At 40.6% G+C, this 17,139-nt stretch overlaps 3 protein-coding genes across 11 annotated transcripts; 2 read left to right on the top strand and 1 right to left on the bottom strand.

The window, feature by feature from the left end:
- Window positions 1-322: 322 nt before the first annotated feature.
- LOC106637590 (uncharacterized) lies at window positions 323-8,878 on the top strand. Of its 3 annotated transcripts, XM_014350428.3 has the most exons (6): window positions 2,870-3,235; window positions 5,768-5,797; window positions 5,884-6,570; window positions 6,638-6,911; window positions 6,987-7,280; window positions 7,348-8,878. In XM_014350428.3, exons 2-6 carry the CDS (start codon window positions 5,786-5,788, stop codon window positions 7,560-7,562), a joined length of 1,482 nt encoding a protein of 493 aa, XP_014205914.1. In that variant the 5' UTR covers window positions 2,870-3,235; window positions 5,768-5,785; the 3' UTR covers window positions 7,563-8,878. The 3 variants fall into 3 exon arrangements, with proteins under 3 accessions (XP_089447225.1, XP_014205914.1, XP_089447224.1); XM_089591099.1 differs by lacking the exons at window positions 2,870-3,235; window positions 5,768-5,797 and adding an exon at window positions 323-694 and having other exon boundaries at window positions 6,149-6,570; XM_089591098.1 differs by lacking the exon at window positions 2,870-3,235 and having other exon boundaries at window positions 5,063-5,797.
- LOC106637568 (cytochrome c oxidase assembly factor 5) lies at window positions 8,706-10,229 on the bottom strand. 5 transcript variants are annotated; one of them, XM_089591103.1, is made up of 4 exons: window positions 10,010-10,229; window positions 9,426-9,544; window positions 9,113-9,214; window positions 8,706-9,043 (listed from the first exon to the last, which is right to left on the bottom strand). In XM_089591103.1, the coding sequence occupies exons 2-4, from the start codon at window positions 9,537-9,539 to the stop codon at window positions 9,005-9,007; spliced, it is 255 nt and encodes an 84-aa protein (XP_089447229.1). In that variant the 5' UTR covers window positions 9,540-9,544; window positions 10,010-10,229; the 3' UTR covers window positions 8,706-9,004. The 5 variants fall into 5 exon arrangements, with proteins under 5 accessions (XP_089447229.1, XP_089447230.1, XP_089447227.1 ...); XM_089591104.1 differs by having other exon boundaries at window positions 10,051-10,229; XM_089591101.1 differs by having other exon boundaries at window positions 9,426-9,560; window positions 10,010-10,228.
- A 4,606-nt stretch (window positions 10,230-14,835) lies between these two features.
- LOC106637574 (mitochondrial inner membrane subdomain organizer) lies at window positions 14,836-16,402 on the top strand. 3 transcript variants are annotated; one of them, XM_089591408.1, is made up of 6 exons: window positions 14,836-15,061; window positions 15,154-15,253; window positions 15,377-15,436; window positions 15,556-15,757; window positions 15,822-15,931; window positions 16,012-16,402. In XM_089591408.1, exons 2-6 carry the CDS (start codon window positions 15,179-15,181, stop codon window positions 16,273-16,275), a joined length of 711 nt encoding a protein of 236 aa, XP_089447534.1. In that variant the 5' UTR covers window positions 14,836-15,061; window positions 15,154-15,178; the 3' UTR covers window positions 16,276-16,402. The 3 variants fall into 3 exon arrangements, with proteins under 3 accessions (XP_089447534.1, XP_014205880.2, XP_014205879.2); XM_014350394.3 differs by having other exon boundaries at window positions 14,836-15,253; window positions 16,015-16,402; XM_014350393.3 differs by having other exon boundaries at window positions 14,836-15,253.
- The last annotated feature ends 737 nt before the right edge of the window (window positions 16,403-17,139 follow it).

Below are 17,139 nucleotides of genomic sequence, written 5' to 3'. Positions count from 1 at the left end.
GGAAGGAAGGAAGGAATATCGTATATGTATAAGTACAGATAGACCCAAGTATATATGCACGGTAAACATGTCCCTACACTGCGGATACATTGCGACACTGCCTAGGGGGAGGGGTGAAAAAAACACGCGAGTTCGGCCTCTGGGCGCGCGCGCGCATCAACGTGTATGAACCAACCCCCCGAGAGAGAGAGAGAGAAAGAGACGAGGGTCCACCACCACCCTCCGGCCGGTAGGGGTTCCGTACCCAACTATAGAGCCGATGCCACCGACACTGCAGCTTCGGGGCGCGCTGCTACGCGACTGCGGAGACGACGAGCTTGCACGTGCCAACGGAGCTTGCGGCGCGCCTCTGACACAACACCCCAGACAATAGTCGAGTGCCGTTGGTGCTGCTGCAGTGGTTGGTTGGTTGTTCTTACGTACAGATGTTTGCAAAATATTGTAAGCACCCTGGTGCAGCAGGTTCAAAGTGGTGCCGTTGACCGGGGAGGGGGAGGGCCCGACGTTGTACGCGATAATGTAACGCGACCGATCCGTACACGCGTAGGAAATTTCTGATCGTTGTTAACGATGACGATGAGCGGCCACAGGGCCAAGACCGGAAGCGTGTCGTCGCTCTGTCCGCGCTACGCCTACCTGCCCTGTCCCCTCGACGAGAGCGCCAATAAGCAGGAGCACGAGCTCCAGCTCGAGGGTAAGAAGCAGCGCTCCCACACGTACACGAGAGTAGTTCTCCTCTTTCCTCTGCAATTCCTCCTATATGTAACAACATTATATTATTCTCTCGTAGATACATATATCTCAGTTTTTTTTTTTTTTTTTTTTTTTTTTCGTCTCTGCGTACGTATAACTACAAGAGCCCCCTTCACCCATCAAAAGCTCCAGTGTGCACTCGCTAAATCTAGTTGACTTAGTTTTTTTCTTCAAGACACCCTCCCCCCACATTTCGCATCTCTACCTCCACGCTGGCCTTGCAGTTCTTTGCTAACAAGATTGATCTTTTTTTCTTTTTCTTTTTTTTTTTTTTTTGAGAAAATATTTTCAGTATAGAGTTTTCTTTTTCTTAATTTCTTTGACCTGCAAGCACATTGAGATCAACGCGCGGCTATAGGCTCGGTAACGCATCAACTATTCATGCCACTCGCTCGCACTCCATAATTGACAAACTTATAGTTTGCACTGGTCGCGCGAATGATGCATCGAGCGTGTTTATCCGAAAAACTCCGCAAGTGGAATACTCAACGCCCAATGGTGTATATAACATAGTAGGTATACCGTCCGTTTTGATTTTTATTTTTTTTACCATACTTACTAATTAATTGGATGACCAACGAGGCACAGTTGGTTCAGTGTTGGCTGTACGAGTAGTGGGTCAACGAGCACGATCGCGAGACAAAGTAATAATTAACCTTTTTTTTCGCGCATCGTTACGAAAAAACAAAAAAAATTTTTAAAAAACGCTTTACTGAATTTATGAAGAAAGTCTAAACTTAAGAGTAAAATGCATATTCGATTTTACGCTCACTTCAACAACTGGTGGATGTACAATAAATGTGTATTGCTTTGAACTTTACTCGGCTATTGTGTTCGACTAATGAAATCGTTTGTGTTCTTACTTAAAAGTGTACAAAGGGTTTTTTTCAATTGTATGTTAAAAAGAATTTTTATTTTCCTAATTTGTACCTCAACAGCAAAAGTAATGAGACTTTTGTGTTTTGTAAACAAAACCTTTTTTTTTTTTTTTTTTTTTTTTTTCCTTTAACGTAACCCGTGAAATTCTGGTAAAAACAAAAATTTGAGCTCAATCGGATGAAAATAACCAACCCTGGATTAGACTGGCAGATTTTGCGTGCACGTCAAGTAAGTATACATACACTAGGCATTTTGCTTTGGTAAAAATATGGAAAAAAAAAGAAAAAAAATGAATGTAGGCACAACCGACCGAGCCCTGAAAACAGGTAAGCCTCCTCCGCTGGATGAAGTTTTAATAATGCACCAACTCTTCCAGGCAACACACTCGGCCGCAGTTTGGAAATAAATCTGTCTAGATTTTGCTCATTTCAGAAATTCGACGCCTACACCCTTGGGGGGGCCCGATACACTAAAGTTTTACAAGCAGGTGCACGGAGTGTCGAGAGCAATAAAACCATGCGAATTGCCCCTGCTGCGGCTCACGTGCACCGGGATGATTTGCAATTTCAATGAGAAGCCTATCTCTTTCGTAAACACAGCCGCCACCGCCGCCCCAACTATGCCAAATCATCCGCGAAGGGAAAACAACTATATCCCTCATCGCAGCGATCACGAAGGGGGGGGGGAAAGGTTTTTTTACGCTGCTAACAGCTCCCTCTCGAAATTATTAAAGAAATAGGAAAAATTCCAATTATCTCTAATGAGCGAAGAAGCAAAAAAAATCCACCTCGTTTGCGCTCGCGCTTCTGTATATGCACATGCATACACGCACCTATCGCAAGGCGGGCGAAGCACGTGGTGCATCTCGCGACTCGTTGATCATTACTTGGTGCTCTTCCGCCCGTTAAATTTATACCCCTACTCCCCCTACCCCTGTTTTTCCTCACCTGATAACATGTATATGTATATAATTGTAAGTATATAATAGTATTTGCCAAAACTCGTGAAAAACACACACACGAGCGCCTTGATTTATTTATATACCGCGAGCGCGCGTTGGGCTAAATAAAGACAAGACAACTTTAGTTCTTCCACTTTGTGCTGCTGCACATGACTGCTATATGTACTGTCGATCCGACTTTTATGCCAAAACGGCACTATGTCCATTTTAAATCACATATATATATATATATATATATATAATATCTCCTCGCGGAGAACATTATATTATTATGTACGTACACAACGTATATAATAAGTGTTACGGGTATCTTCGTCCCGCGTCCACGTTGATGCAGTTGTCATTGTTGTTGTTGCCGCCGCCCCCTCTTTGCCATTAGTTAAAAGTGACAAGGGAGGGGGCATCATCATCGTCATCGTCATAGCGTTGCTAGCGCATCACGAGAGTAACTTATTTGTCAAAAGCACCGCTTAGTTCGAACTCACGCGAGCTTTTGCTAAAGTCGCGTTGCTGTTGTTATAGTTTTTGTTGATTCCTGCATACACGTGAGGGGAAAAAAAAAAAAAAAAAAAAAAAAAAAAAGAAAAGAAAGCCCGAGGGACACTGCCGCGCTGGACTGCCGATCTCGATCGTGATTGAACCGTAACTTTTGACACACCTGTTTATCTCTCTCTCTCTGCTATACATATATCTTTGTGTTCTCTTGTTTCCTATATACATTATCTGTTTCTTCCTCTTTTCTCTTTAAATGTACATTTTATGTGTGGTGGCTAACAAGCGTGCGAGTGTGCGTGTTTGTCTTTGTCGTCCCGCAAGAGATTGCAAATTAAAAGTAAAAAAAAAAAAAAAAAAAAAAAAGTCCCTGCCATCAAACGCTGTACATATATAGCCTGATAGTTGTAATATAAATAACAAGATGCTACGACGGTCGTGACCGCACGATGGGGCTCTCGAGGCGAGCGAGCGACGATAATTGTTTAATACTTGTTATCATGCACAAAAAAAAAAGCGCATCGCGTCCCAAAACGCAGGGTATTGGCGTGTACATTCGGCGTATCGATGCCACTTAATTTCGCGGGACTTTAGCTTCGAGAATCGGAGACCTGCCAAAAACAAGTATAGGACCGAGAAACAGCGGAATGGTAATTGAACAATGCCAAGACAGAGAGGAATCGATCTCATTGTCTATATCCATAAAGACTGCCCAATTTCCCACTCCTCTTTCTTATTTCCCGATCGCGTCACGAGATATCTGCACTTTTGCCTGCACATGCACATCAGCTACAGTTCGAAAAACAAGCTTTCCGGACAAGTCTTTTTGTTTGCCTCCTCTATGCGACACTTTGAAATGGCCAACTGCTACTCACACCTATGTACCGGTTACAGCGCACTTTGCTCTTTTTATCGTCACTCTCGGCGAGCTAAACACCGCTTGTAAGTGTGCATCAAAATGTTGTATACACGTATAGTTAACTTTATACGTGCCAAATGCCCGTTATCGCGTCGAGTATCAAATCGCTTCAACGATTCAATTAATCGTCGGTCCGGAGGAGGCTCGCGCCCGAGCATCTATCACTTATAGACACGCACGGGTGGATTATCAAAACGATTTTCGCGCGTTTAGGGCTTTTAAATTACCCACCGATTATACACACGAGCATCCTCTCCTTTATTCGATTAGCTTCCTTTGTGTACCCCTGCACAGTGGGTATAGTGCATAAATTATACGGTGAACCGGAAACTCCCCATTTAGATTTACAAAATCGCGATAAAAGTTACCGGTACAACTTACACTTTGCTGATAAATGGCAATGTCGTTTCCAATTTGGTAGCGCACGACTGCCTGTACACTTGTAGTATATAATATATACGTACGTATAGACTAGGAAGTCTCATTTAAAATTAACTATTTTGCCATTATTGTTATTGGCAGTCGAGTAAAGTCTTATAAAATTCAGACACGCGCGTATACATATTTTGGGTACCCAACAAAGATATGGTCCAACATCTCCTTCGGACTTTGTGCCAGTCCTCGATCTTTTCTATACTTGAACTAGACACACGCGACCACATATAACGAGCGTGTTTTCATACAAGTACATAAATAAACTTTGCTGTTCAACGTTGCACATGACATATACGTGTATATACATATATACAACTTGAATAAACCATCACGTATAGCACACGTGCGGCAACCGTGACATGCACTGCTATAAGTATAATGTGCGCGTTACATGTAGGCGGAAGGAAGAAAGTCGAGTGTCACTCGCGCGGGTGATGGAGAGGAAAAAGGTCGAGGTGAGAGGGGGCTAGTTCGCGCACATCAAGCCGGAGCAAGGCCATACTCGTATACGTATACGCGGATTATAGAGAGCAGGTGCAGAATGGGTGGTGGTAGGTAGATGCGTATGGGGCTGAATGAGAGGAGAGGGATAAAGAGGGAGTGAATGGAAATGGGGTGGCCCGTAGTGGGTGGGGAGGTGGTCGCGACTCTCTCGTGCTACTGTAGGTGTACACACGCCGCCTCTCGTGACAGTCGTAGCCAAGGCTCTCGTCCCGTAACACTTGTACGCCGGTACGTACGCGCACCTTGCGACTGGCGCTGATAACGACGACGACGAGGACGACGAGTCGATTGCGCGAGGGGGGTATAAACTCGTGGACAATCGCGAAAACAGTAGTTGTGCTGAGGAAAAAGTCTCGCGCGCTACCCTCCTATTGTCCTCCCATGACGGTGACCCATGAATTTGGGCTGGTGCTATGGTGGCCTACTGTCATCAGGTATAGCTAATGTCCCTTCCTCGGACGCGTGTGACCAGTCGTAGCCAAGTTACGTAACAAAACGGACGGTGCCATGCGAGTCCTGGGGTCCGGTCGCCGGTGGTGGCGGTGCCACAGCGGCATCAGCCCCGAAAAAGCGACAGCAACTCCTGCCTCTTGCGTCGCTTTCGCTCTGCCTCGGAGCCCCTACGACTTATCCCCGGCCACCCTTGCTCTGCCGCTCGGTCTGGCCCGGTCACGGTCCCAGCTACCGTTGCCGCACGAGCAGGGTAGCAGTAAATGTAGTCGCCGGTGCAGCCCGTCGTAGCAGCTACATGGGTGTCGTGTATATATGTCGTTTTTGTCGTTGATTATTATGACGATACTGCCGAGACGCTATCAACAATATAGCTAGACCATCGCCTCACGATGAATCTTATGGTTAGTGGTATGATGTACATGTATTAAAGTGTATAATGTATACACCGTGTGTATGTAGGTACTAATGTAACGACATGTCGAATTAGTTCCGCCGGAATTTGGAGAAGGGCGGCGCGGGGGCCAGCGTCGGTGGCGGTGGCAGCGGTGGCGGAGGAGGAGGTGGCTTCGGCTCGGGGGGATTTGGCGGCCTTCAGCTCAGTAGCGGCAACAACGGCGGTTTCGGGCCGGAGCCCCGAGCTCTAGGCGTGCGCCGCAGCAGGGACCTCGCCGGCCAGCCTATGCAGCACCAGGAGCAGGAATCCGGCGCCGGCCACGCTTACCGCACTCACTTGTTGTTCTCTGCGCACACAGGCGGTGGTCCTGCCTCGGCCGAGGAGCTAGCCGAGCGTTTCGGGCCCCGGAGGACCTCCGCCAACCCCCAGCAGCTCGTCAAGTGGGGCGGTTCACCCACCAACCAGCAACAGCAACAGGGCAGACGGAAGCAGAGCCAGCCCCAGCTCGACGAGCAACTCCAGCATGGCAGGCAACAACAGACATCCACTCCCCAGACCCTCGCCGGACAGCCCCGGCAGGCGGCCTCCTGCAGTTCCCGCTCCTCGTCCTCGATGCAGCAGCAACAGGTGTCCTTCGGCGGTAGAAGCTCCCAGCACCAGCAGCGCCCGATCGCCTTCACACCCAGCCGCAGCGAGCCCATCTCCTTGGCGCAACTCGATCGCGACTGCTTCATCATACCGCTGGCCTCGTTGGACCGCTTCCTGCCCGCCGGCGTGCCGGTAAGAGATCGTCGTCGTCGTCGTTGTTGTACTGTAGTATGCGCAAGTAAAATGGGTTGAATTGCAGAGGGTCGCCGCAGCGGCGGCGGCGGCCGCGGCAGCCGGAGCGAGCAGTAGCGACAAGCGTAGGCCTGGCAGTCCGCTGTCGGTGCTGGAGGTCGAGGATCCGAAGCAGTGCGTCCTGGCTCACTTCATGACGAGCCTCGAGCCCCTCGAGCCCCTGGTCGAGCCCGTGGGCGTCCAGCCTCTCGTCCTGCAGCGCGACACGGCCGCCGAGCTGCTCTCCGAGATCTCGCCTTCCGCCTCCCAGAGCATTCTCCTGACCAACATGGAACGAAACGGTATTTATCATCGATAAACACGACACTAATTGTGTCTGTTGATGGTTCATGTCATACTTACCGATTAACCCACAGCCGATTTCCCGTTCATCGGATACTACGTGCTGAACAAGCAAAAGACGGAGCCGCTCGAGTTTTACCAGGAGGTGCAGGGCGCCGCCCTGAAAAAGTTCGACCCGCGCAGCTTGCGCTACATCGCGAACCATAGCCTCGAGCTCTTCAACGAGGTGGCAACGATCGCGAGGCCACCTCTCGAGCCTCCGGGAGGCCGGCCTCCTGTTCCCTCGACCGGCTACCTCGTCTCGATCTTCAAGGTCTTTGAGGGCGACGACGGTCTCAAGTTCGAGCAGAACTGGCTCTACTGGACAGGTGAGCACTTGTGTTTACATTATGCTTTGCTCCATGTGCACGATTTTCATGTGTGCCGCTGATGCAGGTGCGCGAATGATATACCGATATCTGCCGAAATCGGTGGGTCTCAGAAGGATCACGCTGCACAAGTCCATGTCCCAGGGTGACAAGACGTACTTGCTCATCTGCGAGTGTTCGCAGCTCCAGGAGAATCTCTCGGCCGCCGCGATACTCCTGCCGGCTCTGAGAGCGAGGCTCTGCGGCTACGTCGGCCTCTACAGGCCCTCGGTGTGCTTTTAGACGCGTCACAACTTATATAGACTCAAGTAGTACTTAGTGTACCGATATCATGCAAAATGCAACCGTCCGCTGGATAAAGCACCTCTCGTGTATCTGGTGCACTTGACGCGGGCGCCCAGGAGTTCAGAGACCTATCATGTCCTTATGATTTGTCGTTTCAATTGTTTGCGTCGATTAAAACTCGATTCAGCTGATTCGTACAAAGAGCAGGTTTCGCGTTCAATATACAAAGAAGCGAATGACAAATTTTTACACACCGTGAGTACACACACACACACACACATATATATTATATATATACGCACGTATCGTCGCGACGGTTTACATATCATGATTCGACGAGCTGTGATAGCCCGCGAGACGCCTCCTTGTAAACGCGCGAAAAAGCCTTAAACTCTTTTTGTTCACGAGAGTGCGAGAGCTGGTGCGTGAATGATTTGTCGTTAGAAGTACCTGCACTCGCGTTGGGTAGAATATTCTACTTTTTAATTTCAAAGAGTTCATATTATATTACACTTAGGGACGTAATTTCGGGAACATGTAAACCAGTAATACCCATTACTATTACTATAAACTTAGCAAGACTTTGATTCAACCGAGAATCCTCAGATGGATTTGTTGATAAAGATACTTGATGGTGAGTTTGGAACTAATGATATCTCTAGCGAGGAATAAGAAAGATACTATTTTAAATATACAAAACGATACAAAGAGAAATTAGATATGTAAAATGAAAAAGATAAAACATTTCTGGCATTGTAGTACAAAATTAATATAAAATCTATGCTTGTTGCCTAAGCAGTGAAAGACGAGGGAGACAATATAGTTTAATACCTAAATTAAAGATACAAAAGCGATGCAATTTAATATCTTGTTACGTAGTATCTTTGACACTAAAGTCATAAAATTATCTTTTGCCTGGTTAGGAAAAACATTTGCTGTGATTTGTGCATGACATGCTCTCACGCCGTGCACATATGTATAAATAATTGAGAAAAATCTCTTACAATTAACATCAACTGTGATTGCATACAATATAAAAAAATAAAATAAAAAAAAGAGGAAATTTTCTAAAAATTATTTAGAGCACCATTTCTGAATTTCTTAAACTGTATTTGCTATTTACATCTGCTTGGTGAGCCATTTGCTTTTTTTTTTTTTTTTTTTTCAAACAGTCTTGCTGCACAATTTTATGACTTTCAGAGAAGTATGTTGAAAACATCTTTTATAATATATGCAACGAATCTATTCTTTATTACATAATACTTTAGTTGTATATAATAAAAGTAAAAAATAAATCTAAATTACTTCAGATACTGCTGCCTGTTAGCGATTGATTTTTCTTCTTTTCCCAATCTATTTGGTAACGTCTCTCACTATCCTTAGTTAATTTGAAAATCTTTTAACAATGTCAACCAAATTCCACAGTCATTATTAGGCAGTCACTGCCTTGGACCTCGAAATCTCCTTCTTGCATCAATCTACGCAAATTGCATATGTAATGATCACCATGTGTCAAAACACTTTTTCTCAATAAAAGCTCAACTTACCAAAGACCTTTTGCACTCAAAGAAGCTATACCTCAGCAAGTTACATTCATGAGGTATAGTATCAGAATAATGTTTCAAGCAATCTCTAGGTGTATGTTTATGCTAAAAAAAACAAAATTGTAAAAGCCAACTGATATTTAAATAGACTAGTTCGTTGGCATTATTTTGTAGGTTAAGATTATAATTTTGCAGATAAATCAAGCACTAAACATGTACTGTTTTTCTGATGACTTATCACGCAAAACTTTGTTATCAAAACCACGAGCCACAAGTTAAAAGGGTATATACTTATGTTTAAGTAAAAAAATCTCACCACTTTACAGCAATCACTCTTTAATAGGCACATTTTCAACTCGGCTCGTAGATTCGCGCATCTCGACTGGTCTTTCAGTCTCTCGTTAGGTTCTGTATAATCCATTGCTGGCATGTTGGCTGCCGAGTACGATAACTATTTAAATTATATCTGAGAGCTTAATTGATGGGGTACTACAACTTGCACTCATACAATATTCTTATATCTCTATGCTTGCACTTTAGCACTTGTGCAAATCCGCAAGCCGCATCGACGTTGTATACAACTGTATACTAGCACAAGTATATTAACGGAAAACAAGTTAAATAAATAGGCGAACAATCCTTTTGCGTATGTATTATTTTTTACTAATAAGATTTATAAGTGATGAGTGATGAGAGATGAGACTCTTAATGTCGAAGTTCACTCGATTAGAGCGTATCGAATTGTGCTGTGCGTATTTTTTAATTAGAACATTGAGGACTGTTCGGAGAACATTTTTAATTAAACTTATTTATACTACAATTCATGCACTGAATGATATTCATAAGTTTAAAATAAAGATCTCATGATAGATATATTCGGTCTAAAATTCAAGCACTTACTGTACTCTCTCCCTCTTTAAGATCTGAGATCTGATACCTACTGACTTGACTGTCTGGATTTGGTTCTGATTCTCTGACCTCAAGGTTACACTTGCAGTATACAACTATACAACCCAAGTAAACGCTATAGGTACTTAAAGGTTCTGTTCAGAGATCTTATTTATGGTTTATAATTGATTAAATGGCTCTAGGCCTAACCTAAAGCTCTGATTCAGAATTTTAGAGGCCACTTTTCGCGAAAAAATAAAGACCGCTAGATGGCGCTGACCCAAATAATTATTACAATGGGTGTATTCCGCAAATGCTGCCAGCAGTTAAGTTACGTAGGTCGTGGTAACGCCGCATGGTCGGGCAGCGCTAGCGTCAACCTGTACTAACTGTCGGTGGGTTCCGCATGTCAACAAACTCCGAAATATCAGATGGCATCATGGCATGGGAGCGAAAACAGTAAAAAATATCAAAGTTTGTTGACATGCGGAACCCACCGACAGTTAGTACAGGTTGACGCTAGCGCTACCCGACCATGCGGCGTTACCACGACCTACGTAACTTAACTGCTACTGGCAGCATTTGCGGAATACACCCATAGTCCGCAGGCTAAGTATACGTCCTTAACCGCCTTTTTCACTAACGTTTAGAATAATGATTGAGACAATCAATGATTGTATCATGAGTTTTTGTATAAAGTTCAATTTATACAAATAAGTTGGTAAATATAGGCACACATGATTAATATTTAAACATTTTAAGCTGTATAAATATATAACATAGATTCCAAATATGCATTATTACCGCTGGAATATGCTAACAAAACCAAATATCCGTCTTTCTCACCCAGCAAAATAATAGGTATCTGTATAATCCTGTATCAATATATTGCACACATGCGAAATGTTCAATGACAGTAAACAATGACATAATTTCAAACTTTACTTTTAACTCTTCATTTCACACGTAATTTTACAATGCAATTGATAAATTATTATTCATACAAAAGTATTAATATTCTTATAGGAGGTCGATTTTCAGGCAAAAGATTATTTGTAAACTTGCCGTAAACAGCACAGCCAATGTCAACTTTTTATTTTCTATCTACACAACTAGTTGCGGCTGGTTTTAGCGTTTCAGATTTCTAAACTAAAAAGTGGCCCTAAAATTCTGAAGGAAAGCTTTAGATATTTTAGGCCCTAGAGCCATGTTGTCAATTATAAACCAGCCGCAACTTATTTGACAGATACAAAATGAAAATTCAATATTTTCTGTGCTGTTTGCGGCAAGTTTACAATTTATCTATTACTCGAAAGTATAAATATATAGGAGGTCAATATTCGTATAAAACATACCTTGCAAACTTGCCGCAAGTAGCACAAACATCGTTAATTATATATTTTGTATCTATTTCAAGAGTTGCGGCTGGTTTATAAGTGACTAAATGGCTCTAGGGCTAAGCTGCCTAAAGCTCTCCTTCAGAATTTCAGAAGCAATTTTTGGCCAAAAAAATCACGACCGCTAGATGGCGCTGATCCTAATGATTATAACTACTTATAGTAGAGCCATTTAATCAATTATAAACCAGCCGCAACTAATTTCGTAGATACAAAATAAATAATTAACGATGTTTGTGCTACTTGCGGCAAGTTTGCAGTGTATGTTTTATACGAATATCAACCTCATATATATTTATACTTTTGGGTGATAGATGAATTGTAAACTTGACGCAAACAGTGCAAACAACGTTATCTTTTTATTTTATATTTATGAAATTAGTTGCGGCTGGTTTATATGTGATTAAACGGCTCTAGGGCTAAGCTGCCTAAAGCTCTCCATCAGAATATCAGAAGCAATTTTTGGCCAAAAAAATCACTACCGCTAGATGGCGCTGATCCAAATGATTATTACTACTTGTAGTAGAGCCATTTGATCAATTATAAACCAGCCGCAACTCTTGAAATAGATACAAAATAAATAATTAACGATGTTTGTGCTACTTGCGGCAAGTTTACAGTGTATGTTTTACACCAATATCGACCTCCCTTATATTTACACTTTCGGGTAATAGATAAATTGTAAACTTGCCGCAAACATCACAATCATCGTTAATTATTTATTTTGTATCTATTTCAATAGCTGCGGCTGGTTTATAAGTGATTAAACGGCTCTAGGGCTAAGCTGCCTAAAGCTCTCCATCAGAATTTCAGAAGCAATTTTTGGCCAAAAAAATCACTACCGCTAGATGGCGCTGATCCAAATGATTATTACTATACTTATACTAGAGCCATTTATTCATTTATAAACCAGCCGCAACTAATTTCGTAGATACAAAATAAATAATTAACGATGTTTGTGCTACTTGCGGCAAGTTTGCAGTGTATGTTTTATACGAATATCAACCTCATATATATTTATATTTTTGGGTGATAGATGAATTGTAAACTTGACGCAAACAGTGCAAACAACGTTAACTTTTTATTTTATATTTATGAAATTAGTTGCGGCTGGTTTATATGTAATTAAACGGCTCTAGGGCTAAGCTGCCTAAAGCTCTCCATTAGAATTTCAGAAGCAATTTTTGGCCAAAAAAATCACTACCGCTAGATGGCGCTGATCCAAATGATTATTACTACTTGTAGTAGAGCCATTTGATCAATTATAAACCAGCCGCAACTCTTGAAATAGATACAAAATAAATAATTAACGATGTTTGTGCTACTTGCGGCAAGTTTGCAGTGTATGTTTTACACGAATATTGACTTCCTATATATTTATACTTTCGGGTAAAAGATAAATTGTAAACTTGCCGCCAATAGTGCGAACAATGTTCACTTTTTATTTTGTATTTATCAAATTAGTTGCGGCTGGTTTATAAATGAATAAATGGCTCTAGTATAAGTATAGTAATAATCATTTGGATCAGCGCCATCTAGCGGTAGTGATTTTTTTGGCCAAAAATTGCTTCTGAAATTCTGATGGAGAGCTTTAGGCAGCTTAGCCCTAGAGCCGTTTAATCACTTATAAACCAGCCGCAGCTATTGAAATAGATACAAAATAAATAATTAACGATGATTGTGATGTTTGCGGCAAGTTTACAATTTATCTATTACCCGAAAGTGTAAATATAAGGGAGGTCGATATTGGTGTAAAACATACACTGTAAACTTGCCGCAAGTAGCACAAACATCGTTAATTATTTATTTTGTATCTATTTCAAGAGTTGCGGCTGGTTTATAATTGATCAAATGGCTCTACTACAAGTAGTAATAATCATTTGGATCAGCGCCATCTAGCGGTAGTGATTTTTTTGGCCAAAAATTGCTTCTGATATTCTGATGGAGAGCTTTAGGCAGCTTAGCCCTAGAGCCGTTTAATCACATATAAACCAGCCGCAACTAATTTCATAAATATAAAATAAAAAGATAACGTTGTTTGCACTGTTTGCGTCAAGTTTACAATTCATCTATCACCCAAAAGTATAAATATATATGAGGTTGATATTCGTATAAAACATACACTGCAAACTTGCCGCAAGTAGCACAAACATCGTTAATTATTTATTTTGTATCTACGAAATTAGTTGCGGCTGGTTTATAATTGATTAAATGGCTCTACTATAAGTAGTTATAATCATTAGGATCAGCGCCATCTAGCGGTCGTGATTTTTTTGGCCAAAAATTGCTTCTGAAATTCTGAAGGAGAGCTTTAGGCAGCTTAGCCCTAGAGCCATTTAGTCACTTATAAACCAGCCGCAACTCTTGAAATAGATACAAAATAAATAATTAACGATGTTTGTGCTACTTGCGGCAAGTTTGCAGTGTATGTTTTATACGAATATTGACCTCCTATATATTTATACTTTCGAGTAATAGATAAATTGTAAACTTGCCGCAAACAGCACAGAAAATATTGAATTTTCATTTTGTATCTGCCAAATAAGTTGCGGCTGGTTTATAATTGACAACATGGCTCTAGGGCCTAAAATATCTAAAGCTTTCCTTCAGAATTTTAGGGCCACTTTTTAGTTTAGAAATCTGAAACGCTAAAACCAGCCGCAACTAGTTGTGTAGATAGAAAATAAAAAGTTGACATTGGCTGTGCTGTTTACGGCAAGTTTACAAATAATCTTTTGCCTGAAAATCGACCTCCTATAAGAATATTAATACTTTTGTATGAATAATAATTTATCAATTGCATTGTAAAATTACGTGTGAAATGAAGAGTTAAAAGTAAAGTTTGAAATTATGTCATTGTTTACTGTCATTGAACATTTCGCATGTGTGCAATAAATTGATCCAGGATTATACAGATACCTATTATTTTGCTGGGTGAGAAAGACGGATACTTGGTTTTGTTAGCATATTCCACCGGTAATAATGCATATTTGGAATCTATGTTATATATTTATACAGCTTAAAATGTTTAAATATTAATCATGTGTGCCTATATTTACCAACTTATTTGTATAAATTGAACTTTATACAAAAACTCATGATACAATCATTGATTGTCTCAATCATTATTCTAAACGTTAGTGAAAAAGGCGGTTAAGGACGTATACTTAGCCTGCGGACTATGGGTGTATTCCGCAAATGCTGCCAGCAGTTAAGTTACGTAGGTCGTGGTAACGCCGCATGGTCGGGTAGCGCTAGCGTCAACCTGTACTAACTGTCGGTGGGTTCCGCATGTCAACAAACTCCGAAATATCAGATGGCATAGGACCATAGGAGTGAAAACAGTAAAAAATATCAAAGTTTGTTGACATGCGGAACCCACCGACAGTTAGTACAGGTTGACGCTAGCGCTGCCCGACCATGCGGCGTTACCACGACCTACGTAACTTAACTGCTGGCAGCATTTGCGGAATACACCCTATACTTTAACTACTTTTGGCGTGTAATCGATTATAAACCAACCGCAACTAATCTTATAGATATAGAATAAAAAGTTGACATTGCTTGTGCTATTTTTGTGGGTTATGTGTGGTGTTAAGTTTGTCAGCGCAAAAAAGAGAGAGTTTCAGATTTCAGAGACGAGCAGAACACCGACCGAACATGTGATGTTAGTACCTAAGTTACTATGAAAACACATCATTTTTATTTTTATAAACGTGACCACCGTTGCGAGTAACTTACCAAGCGTTATTGTTTAAGTGTAGAGATAAATAAGTGAAAAATTATGGAGGAGAAAAAAGAACTTGATATTTTTGAAGATATTTCTGCTTTCATGGAGCGCGATTCCAGAGGAGTAGAGGTACACACACACACACACACACACACATATATATATATATGTATGTATAGAGTACACCATGTAAACAAAGCTTCTTACTATTTTGTTTATGAAAAATACTTAAGCACAAATTTGCCGTTGTAGATGCTCACTTATGGGATTGCTGGTATTGGATTGATAACAGCGTTATACAAAATAAGGCCCGTAAGTATAGTAAAGTTACATAACTACTTTATTGTTAACTACCTGAAAAAAAAAATTGTCATAAATTACTGTATATACTTAATTATGTTGTTGGGGCATTTTGTACAATTTTTTTTTAGTTTGCAAAGTTTACTAGGCCATCACAGGTGCCTCGACATTTTTTCAAGAATAAAGTTTTACTGGAAGGTAAAGTGAAAAACATAGAACCTGCTCCACAGCCACATCTTTTAGTCGATCACAAACCTTTAGTTCCTATACTAAGACTAGGTACACCCAAGTACTTACCAGTTAAAATATCAGGAGTCAATGTCACAGGCAATGGTATGATGATGCAACGGTCATAATGTGCAATGCCTTTTATTTTTAACTTTCATTTTGATATCAGGTCTCAGCTGGTTACAAGCAGTTGTAAAAGGACAGAACATAAAATTCTTACCAGTTGCGAGAGATGATAAATTTTTAACTTGTATTGTAATGGTGCCACAAAAAGATAAGGTAATAATCAAACCAAAATTGTATACTTGGTTCAAAAGTTATAATGCTTAACAGATGCTTACAATTAATCACTCTTTTAGCAGGAACCAATATCTGTTGGCAAAGAGTTGTTGAAAGTTGGATTTGCTACAGTTGAAAAAGAAAAATATATTATACCCACTGACAAAGAAGTCAAAAGTTATCAAAAGTCATTGCAACTAGCTCAGAAATGGGCAGAAAGAAATAGAAATGGTATTTGGCAGTTCAAATATCCTCCAAGTGTTCTATGGAAAATCAGGAAATCGTTAGATGATAAGTTGAGATCAATGCTTCCAGATTCTTTGTCAAGATATTTTAATATTTAGATTTATAACGCGCTGTAATGAAGATAATTTCTACTCGATATATTTTATGAATTTTTCATAAGTTAATATTAACTACTGTTATAAATAGGTCAAAGCATCTTAAAATAATAAAATTTATTTATATAGACATGGTTTTTTCATTTAGCAGATGTGTTGTCATAAAAAATTTACAATTTATTTTCAAGCAAATCGTCAAAAAATAATTAACGTTTTAATTATTTATAAATTGCTTTTTATTTGTTTCACAATGAAATATACAAATGAATGAGACTAAGTAACTAACAAGATTGAAGATAAAATTTCGCCTCTTATTAAAAATTTTTTGTTCAGTCAAAGGTCATTAACATTTGATTTTCGTTACACTCTTCTATTTATTGATGACATTACTTTGTAATTTTTCATACTCTAATATTCTATTGACGAATCATACAAATCTTATCTATGTAAACTTAAATCTAGCTGTCAAATTTCAGTAGCAATACCGTCAAATACATATTCGTCATATTTGTCAGATATTTGCTGCCATGTGCAACTACCAGATTGTGCAAGTCTCTTTAGTTGGTCTTTTTTATAAACGAATAAAAACCATGTTCTGTTGACATGTTTACTTTTGAAAAAAGTTACTTTACATCAGTACACATAACTTTGTTTCTGGAAAATTTTCCATAGCATATAAAAACAAACTACTGATAATGCATTTTCCCTTTTTTTTTTTTCAGTGCTAACATGCCAAGGTTAGTGTAATCTCCATCTAACAATGTTTTTGTAATTTGTTAGTTTATTTAGCGGTGTATTTTTCACAGCTCAAAAGACATGGAAAGTTTCGTAACCATACAATTCGATATACTCTCAAATACGAAGCAT

This window comes from Copidosoma floridanum, unplaced genomic scaffold (genome assembly GCF_036245765.1).
Source record: "Copidosoma floridanum isolate Cflo_tuat_1 unplaced genomic scaffold, Cflo_Japanese_pri ptg000013l, whole genome shotgun sequence".
Taxonomy (NCBI): domain Eukaryota; kingdom Metazoa; phylum Arthropoda; class Insecta; order Hymenoptera; family Encyrtidae; genus Copidosoma; species Copidosoma floridanum.
Note: the sequence above shows the minus strand (reverse complement) of the source record. Positions and strands in the feature narration are given on the sequence as shown.